This window comes from Kryptolebias marmoratus, linkage group LG5 (assembly GCF_001649575.2).
Source record: "Kryptolebias marmoratus isolate JLee-2015 linkage group LG5, ASM164957v2, whole genome shotgun sequence".
Classification (NCBI taxonomy): Eukaryota; Metazoa; Chordata; class Actinopteri; order Cyprinodontiformes; family Rivulidae; genus Kryptolebias; species Kryptolebias marmoratus.
The window spans coordinates 17,289,339-17,297,297 of record NC_051434.1 but is presented as its reverse complement, the minus strand read 5'-3'; the positions used below and the strand labels follow the sequence as shown (position 1 = coordinate 17,297,297).

General features: G+C 45.1%; 1 protein-coding gene across 1 annotated transcript; it reads right to left on the bottom strand.

The window, feature by feature from the left end:
• Positions 1-766: 766 nt before the first annotated feature.
• On the bottom strand, positions 767-7,364 carry irx1b (iroquois homeobox 1b). Its single transcript, XM_017420993.3, has 5 exons — positions 4,286-7,364; positions 3,434-3,676; positions 2,226-2,967; positions 1,633-1,693; positions 767-1,136 (listed from the first exon to the last, which is right to left on the bottom strand). Exons 1-5 carry the CDS (start codon positions 4,520-4,522, stop codon positions 1,088-1,090), a joined length of 1,332 nt encoding a protein of 443 aa, XP_017276482.1. The 5' UTR covers positions 4,523-7,364; the 3' UTR covers positions 767-1,087.
• Between the last annotated feature and the right edge of the window lie 595 nt (positions 7,365-7,959).

Genomic DNA, 7,959 nt, shown 5'->3' with positions numbered 1-7,959 from the left:
CTACTTTACTGTCACGGCAAAGGTTCATCTCAACTGCTGCAGACACTGATGTGTTTCTCCACCGAGCTCAGGAGGCACAGCATCAAGAAACACTTGCTATTAACAGCCCCGAGACCCCCCGCCACCCAGTCTTTCACTCTGTGCCTTCTGTCTTCGGGCCTTTGACCATCACAAGGACGCCACAGAGTGTCACACAACCCAACCCCCCCATCCACCTCCCCCTGAGCTGCCGCCCCCATACTGGCTGCTGGCCTTTCGCGTCCGTCTGATCCATATTTCAGAGGCGGCAGCGGTGGCACCGAGGGGGTATAATCCAACATTAAAGCAAGGGGGCCCGGGCTGAAAGCACAGGCGCAGGTTCACAAGGTCCTGGAAATCTTCAATTTGGATTTCCGCAGCGTTTGCAGTCGCTTCCAAGGTGCAGGTCTGCAAGTTTCAGTCGAGAGTGCAGATTACAGTAACGGTGAGACTCTTCTCGTGGAAAAAAAAGAGCTGACACTAGACGGCTCAGTTGGCAGGGAGAGCATTAAGCTAATCAGACGAATAAATGTGACCGTTTTAGGTTAATCGTAAAACAAATAAGATTCATCGTTAAACATCCGACTTCCTGTTACAACATCACATTGGCTGGGGATCAAGCAATAAAAGGAGTCCTCCATAAGCTGATTTCTGTCAAATCTAATTTAGTATAAATAAAAATTTAAAAAAAATAGAGGTAAACATTTGGATGGAACATCCAAAAAAAACTCAGAGTGGGAGGGAGAGCTTTTGGTAATAAATGATTATACTGACATTTATTTAGTTCCCCAAAAATATATATTCTTTAAAGACAAATTCATATCCTGTATTTACAATTTCAAAAGTTTCCATTCACAACAGAAGAGTGGAAGAAATAAAGAAAAAAAGCCCAAAAGAGAGAGAAACAAGCAAATCTCTGACAAATACAACCATCTCCTTTGCATGTCGAAGCTTAAATGATGACTGGTCGCCCTTTCAGAAAAATAGCCTTCAGTTAATTGTTCTTGTTTTTTTTATTAAATAAAATCATTGTTTCTTTTTTTATATAAGTTTTTTTTTTCTCATCTTCTCATAGTGTTGTTGTCAGAACTCGCTGCGGTGCTGTTCCATGGTGAGATCTGAGGGGAAAAAAGAAACCAGAATCAGTCAAATTTGTTCAGTTATTAAATAATATATATAAATATATATATATATATATATTTTTATGTGTTTTAACAAGATTGAAGTCTATTTACACAAATTAAAAACTACTTTGGGTGAATTGTTTCATGTCTTTTGATGCGCCGCTTCATTCCTGCTACTGCTTTCACATCCATTAGCTTCCTTCAGTTGGGGAGGGCGTGAATAAATGGAGGCAGATTAATAAAATGACACAGGTGGTGATAAACTCGTTTAGGACGAGGAGGAGGAGGAGGGGGGGTGGCAGGCGGTTGTGTCTTGGACCGCTGCCTGATGAGGCGTTAAAGTGGGGGAACTAAATCACATGATTTATGTGCCGAGGTGTCCCTCCTGCTCAGTCAGATGTACGAGTGTTTACCTCCGATTCAGGGTTCATTTAGCAGGAGACATACGGACAGGAAATAGATGGTGTCATAAACTGATCTGGGAGTTTACCTGTCACTAATCAGCTGTAACGGGGACTTCAGGGAGTCAGGCCTGTGGTCCCTTTCCTCATCTGGGAAAAAAAAGAAAAAAAAAGTCAAATAAAAGAAATGAAGTTTGAACATTTGGGCTGAATTTGAATGTATGTCCTCCTGCCTCTTTGTTTCCTTGGATATGTTCTCACTGCCACATGAGTCCAGGTATAACTTTAAGGTGACCGGTGATGTGTTGAGATGTATTTACCCCACCAGATTTTCTCTGTTTTCCTTTTTGCCTCTGTTGTTTTTTTAAAAAAACAAATGATAAAAAGAAAATATCTGGCTCTTTTTACTGACTTTTTTGTCCATTCTAAAAGGGGAAACTCATCGTGGTGGCCAAAATATATGATTTTCTTTGTATTCAGAATGCAAATAAGAGCACATTTGTGGAACACATACATTTGACTTGTTATGTGGCACACACCCTGAGAGTTTGTACATTTTAACAGGGGGCACACCCTGATGGATGAAAATCTGTAGCCTACTTAGGTAGGGGGAGCACATCTCCATACAACACCAGCTAGACAAAACAAGCAGTATTTGAACCTAATAAAATTCAGTTCATACCATCTCTTTTTGGACTCAAGCTTCCCGTTGACTCTACATCGCTGTCATCCTCCGTCCCTGACGTCCCTGCTCCAGCCGCCGCCGCGTGCCGCGCGTCCTGCCGCGCGGCCGGCACTGCGCCCTGGAGGGGCAGGTGTCCGGCCGGCGTGCCGCCGAGGAGCGACCTCATGTTCAAAAGCGAGTTGGCATTCAGCAGAGCCGCGTTGGCCCAGTTGTGCAGCTTGCCAATCTGGCACGTATATATTCCGTGACCCTGGAGTAAAGCCGGGTGGCTGGCGGGCGCCAAAGCCGCGTGGTGCGCGTAGGCCGCCGCGGAGGGTTTGTGCGAGCTGTCGGGGGCCGTGGCGGTCTCGGCCAGGGACCAGATTTTCGGTTTGCTCTGCGGGGGTCTCTGGCACTCCTGTCTGCCGGGGGAACGCTCCACGGCGAGTTTGACAGCGGCCTCCCCAGCCCGCAGGCCCTCCACAGAAAGCGTCCTGCTGCTCTCCGAGGCCTGCTCTCTGACGGACAGGCCCGCCTCCCCCTCTGCCTTCCCGGAGCCCTGCTCCTCGGGCCGCTCGATGTCCACGGTCTCCAGATCGATCTCCTCGTCTTCGTCCTCGTCGTCGCTCCCGTTCTTGCCGGGCTCGTCCTCGTTGTCGCTGCTGAAGATGCGCCCGTCCCGGTCCTCGGCGCTGCGGCCCCAGGTCACCTTGTTCTCCTTCTTGAGGCGTCTGCGGGCGTTCGCGAACCACGTCGATACCTAACAATTAAAAGCATTTATTTTACGCACGAAATACAATCATCGCATTTAAAAAAATATATATATTGTTACCGATAAATTTAAAATAAAAAATGGACATAAAACTTTTTACTCTTATGGTTACACATTTTTTAAATGAACAAGGTGTTGCAAAAGTTGTATTTTTAAACATTGACAAACTCTCCTTTTTTTCTTGTTTTATTAAATCAGAAATGCCTCATTAGGATAAAGTAGCTTTTGCCAGAAGAAAAGGAGGATGGAGCTGGGATCGAACCCACGATCTCTGGAGTGGCGATCATGTACTTTTCCTCTGAAGCAAAAAGAGTTTGTTTCTTGTAGGAGAAAACCATGCGTCGAGACGTAGTCCATACAGAAAGCACCACTTCTTTTTGTTATTTCTTTTATTTATTTATTTTTATTTTTTTGGACTTTTTTTATTTTTTTCCTCCTGACCATTCCCGCCCACCTGTGTGAGAGTCATCCTCGTGATGATCGCCAGCATGATCTTCTCTCCTTTGGTGGGGTACGGGTTCTTCTGGTGCTCCTGTAGCCAGGCCTTCAGGGTGCTGGTGGTCTCCCTGGTGGCCGTCTTGGCCCTCGACGGGTCCCCGTACGGGTACTGGCCGTACGGGTAGAAGCCCTGAGCGGCGTGGACGGGCAGGGAGGCCGCGTGGGACCCCGGGCTGTCCTTCAGTTCGTACTGGGAGCCCTGGGACGTCAATGTGGNGGGTGGGGGGAGGGGAGAAGAAAAGAGGGGGCAACTTGTTGAGCGACTTCACTTGAAACTTCAAGTTCAGAAAAGGCGTCAGAGTCAACATCTAAAATAAGCCATCCTCAAACGTTTTAATTGATATTAAATAAAACCTTTCAGGATTTTTGCTTAGAAATGTTTAAAAAAATGGTTGTTCTTTTAAATTACATATAATTAATTAATTGGTAATTAATTGCTTTTGTATTTAAACAACAAAATAGTTCTCGAATTGTGTTTTTCCTCACATGTGTTATCATTAAGGTTTCATGAAAAAAAAATCAAATCTATTCACTTTTTTCTTGATAGTATAATTTACCTAAACGTGCCCTATTTGTCACACCTAATCTAAATTAACTGAAATATTTAAATGTAATTGGTTTTATTTACAGAAAGGGAAAAAAAACTACTTACAATCCTAATTATTCCAGTAAGAATAATTAAACAAACCTGAATAAATCCGCCAATTGAATATGTAGTAAACGTGTTATAAATTATAGAGTTATTTGCAGTGTTAAAAAGTTGAATCATTTCGTCAGCTTTGATTAGGAGCACAGAGGCAGCTCTTACCATCTGGGATATGAGCGCGAGGTCTGAGGCTCCGCTGTACGGCAGGAAGGCACTGTAGTTCGGCCCCCACGGGCTCCCGTACACCCCCAGCACAGAGCCGACCGCCGCGGCTGCCGACGAGGAGCTCACGCCGCCCTCGGCGCCTCCCTCCCGGGCAGAGGCCGGCCGCTCGCTCCCGTACACCTCATGATGGGAGGCACTGAGGAACTGGGGGAACCCCAGCTGAGGGAAAGACATGTCCGGGGGAAAAAAAAGGCGCAAGGGAGAAAAAAAAAAAATCCTCCCCAAAGTCAAAAACTAGACCAGCGATGATAAAAACAGGAAAAAAATATTAAATAAAAAAAAAAAAAAAAAAAAGAAAAAGAGAAAGAAGTCCCAAGAAAGAAGATGATGAGAGCGAAGGGAAAGAGGGGGTCTGTCTAAACTGGAAGATTAAACCTCTCCGCTCTCAGGGCTGTGTCGGAGCCGCAGTTTGGCACCTCGCGCGCGGACTGATGCGTGCGTCTGGCCGCGGGAGCTCCTGGATGTGGAGCTGACTGACTGATTGGCAGCCTACTTAAGCAGCAAGCTCCTCCTATGCCCGGGGCACGCGATTAGTGCATTGGTTATCCCGGGTCGTGTGTGTGTGTGTTGAAGTGTGTGATTTAATTTCTACAGTGTGTGTGAGACTGTGTGTGCGCATGGATCTGTGTGTGTAGGACCTGTGTGTCTTTCTGTTAGTATGGTGTTATGTACCGAATCCATCACCTCCACCTGTGAAGGAGTAATAATGTCTTTGCCCATATCTGTGCTGTGTCTGTTAGTAAAATATCTCGTGAACCAGTGGACGGATTTCAACGAAACTCTCAGCAGCCTAACCTTTAGAGTCAATCCCATTCAAGATGGCCGCCACAGAGAATCAGCCTTAGCAAACCCTAAAAATGGCTCTGAATAGGTCAGTTTTACACATATTGTGCTAAATTCTGTACTTATAGCATTACACGTCCTTGCTTAAAACTTTGGCATTGACTGGTGAAGTCAACCCTGTCTGTCTGTTAGCAAAATATCTCTTCACCCACTGAACTGACTTTAGTGAAACTCTCAGAAAGTAACCATTGGATGAACATCTACAACTGAATAACTTTTGGAGCCAACTGCATTTAAGATGGTCGCCACAGCTAATAACTTGGTAATTTTACATATATTGAGGTCAATTTCATGTGGTAGTAGCTGAGAGTCATCGCCCTCATATAATCTGAGTACTGACAGATCTTGTGGGATTTCATAATATTGCATGAATGATAATGTCATTTACAAGGTTTGACATAAAGACGGTTATTCTCAGGATAAGAGGGTTTGGCGATAGCATGAACAGCGGCGGGTGATATGCATCCCTTCAAGGAATGCTAGGTTTTTAATTATTATTCTGTTTATTATTATTATTATTATTATTATTATTATTATTATTACACCAATTTTGAGAGGTGTTGTCACAGAAGCCAGAAACAAGCAGATATAAGAAAACCTGTTTCCGCCGCTACCGTGGCTTCGTCCACGCTACTTTTTTCATGAAAACTGTGTTTTTCTCATTTCTAAAAATATCCTCGTAAACACTACATGGTTTCAAGAAATGTCTTCATCCACACAGAAACACTGAAAACGAGCCAGAATGCTGCGTTAACTATGCCAGGCCTGTATGTGGCGCTGTGACAAAAACACACCGATTGTGCTAATTGTGAACACGGGTCGGAGGACAGGTTAGAGGTGAGGCTGAGACATTGTTGCTGTCTGCACAAAAACACAAGGGTGATGTTTCAAGTTGTGCTAAGAGTTGGGAAACAATGCATCGCTAACCGTTAATGTTGTGATTTAATTTTTAATCATTAAAATATTATTAACTTCACATGCTTACAGTTTAACTGTACCCATGTGTGAGTTTGTCACGTATTCTTGATTTATTTTAAATGCGGCACTTTAGTTTAGTTTCTCAGACACAGATTTGTCTTTCCATAAGTAAAAAAAAATTCTAGGCAAAAAGGTTTGGAACAGCTTTGTTTTTCAGACGGCCACAGTCTTGCTCAACATGTCAGGGACGAAGTGTCGGCTACAAACAGCAGCAGATATTAATTTTACTTCTTCTTCCTGCCGTACTGTCATTCACGTCCTAGTGACGGTTCTGTCAGAAGTTAGTGGAAATAAATGCATGGATGTTTCTATTGAGAAAAATACAAAAATCCAATTTCTTCTTCTTGTTTGTGCCATTTTAGTGATAGTTAAATATCCCACAGCCTCGACCCCTGAAACTTTCATAGTCACCCGTTGTTAATTTCTGATTGGGGGAGAAAAAATATGTGAAAAAGGTCTCTGTGTTTATTTATTTTTATTTTTTTCCCCCCTCTTCAGTAGCCTATTTTAGCTGACTGGCGTTGGGACATTCCTGCCACGTCGATGGGCCCCCAGGCATTGATATGCTTGGCTGGGTCCCCGGGGAGCCTCGGTGATTATCGACGGAAGTCGGTGGAGCATATTTTTCAGGGCGAAGATAAAGAAAACTGGAAGTACCGTTAGAGATGGAAGAGGATAAGAGATAGCAGAGATTTGGAGCATTCAGGAGCCGTGGAGTGGAAAATGACAGATGTGGACTGGGAAGAAAAAAGGGCTGCTGTAGTGGCTGCGGTTACCGATGTCACGGAGGAGGGGGGAAAAGTTCATTTTTAAGACGTTTATTTTTTATCACATCTAACATTTAAAAAAACGGGTTGTTTCCTCGACGACAGGCTCAGCGAACCAAACAGTCGTTCTGCTTCAGTTTGATCCTTTAAACACACACACACACACCTAGCGCCACACACTTGTCACACTTGCGGTGCTAATGAGGTTGAGCACCCTGCACACTGCTCAGAGGCCCCGTGGCCCTCCTGGGCCCCCTCAGAGGTTAGCTGTGTAATTACTCCATCCCCATAAATACAGATTCATCATTTCACACTCTGAGCCCCTGATGAGCTTGGCTGAGCTGCGAGTGGAGAGGAAAGGGAGGGAAGAAGGATGGTGTGTGTTCAAGTGTGTGTGTGTGTGTGTGTGTGTGTGTGTGTTACAGGTGAGGGTCTAATGATTTAATTACAGTGCTTATAAAGCCCACTCTAGCTAAGTGATGGTCCTCTGCAGTTCCCTCCTCAGCGCTGGCACCTAGAGGGGCTTCGCTCATGAATCTCAAAGCTGTTTTTCCTAAACACATATTATGACGAGCGCCGCCGTTGTCACCGCTGCATGTGTGTGTGTGCGCGCGTGCGTGTGGGAGAGAGAGAGAAAGAGAGAGAGAGAGAGAGAGAGAGAGAGAGAAACAGAGACAGTCAGAGAGGATGCTTAATCTCCATGGCATTTTAAATGGCATTCATGGAGGGCGGCTCGATCCTCACTGCCAAGGTAAATGGAGCCAGGGGACTCTCCATTTCAGCTCGATAAAAGAGCAATGTTAAAGAGCCTCACCGGTCCCCACCCCTCCACACACACACGCACGCACCCCCCCCCACACACACACACACACACCTCAATCTCTGCCTCCCTCTCGTTTCTCACTTAAAATTAATGTTTTTCTCATGACAGGGGAGGGAAACGAGACATATCCAGCACCTAATAGGATAATATAGCCCCCATTCACCACCGTCACCACCACCCGCCCCTCCCTCCCCCTCCTC

What these genes read in the sequence shown, in the direction of transcription:
- irx1b (XM_017420993.3), bottom strand. Translation starts at nt 4,522, where the DNA reads ATGTCTTTCCCTCAGCTGGGGTTCCCCCAGTTCCTCAGTGCCTCCCAT. An exon ending in CGAGGATGACTCTCACACAG is followed by an intron (nt 2,968 to 3,433) that starts GTGGGCGGGAAT and finishes TTTAATTGTTAG; the next exon opens with GTATCGACGTGGTTCGCGAA. An exon ending in TTACAGCTGATTAGTGACAG is followed by an intron (nt 1,137 to 1,632) that starts GTAAACTCCCAG and finishes TTTTCCCCTCAG; the next exon opens with ATCTCACCATGGAACAGCAC.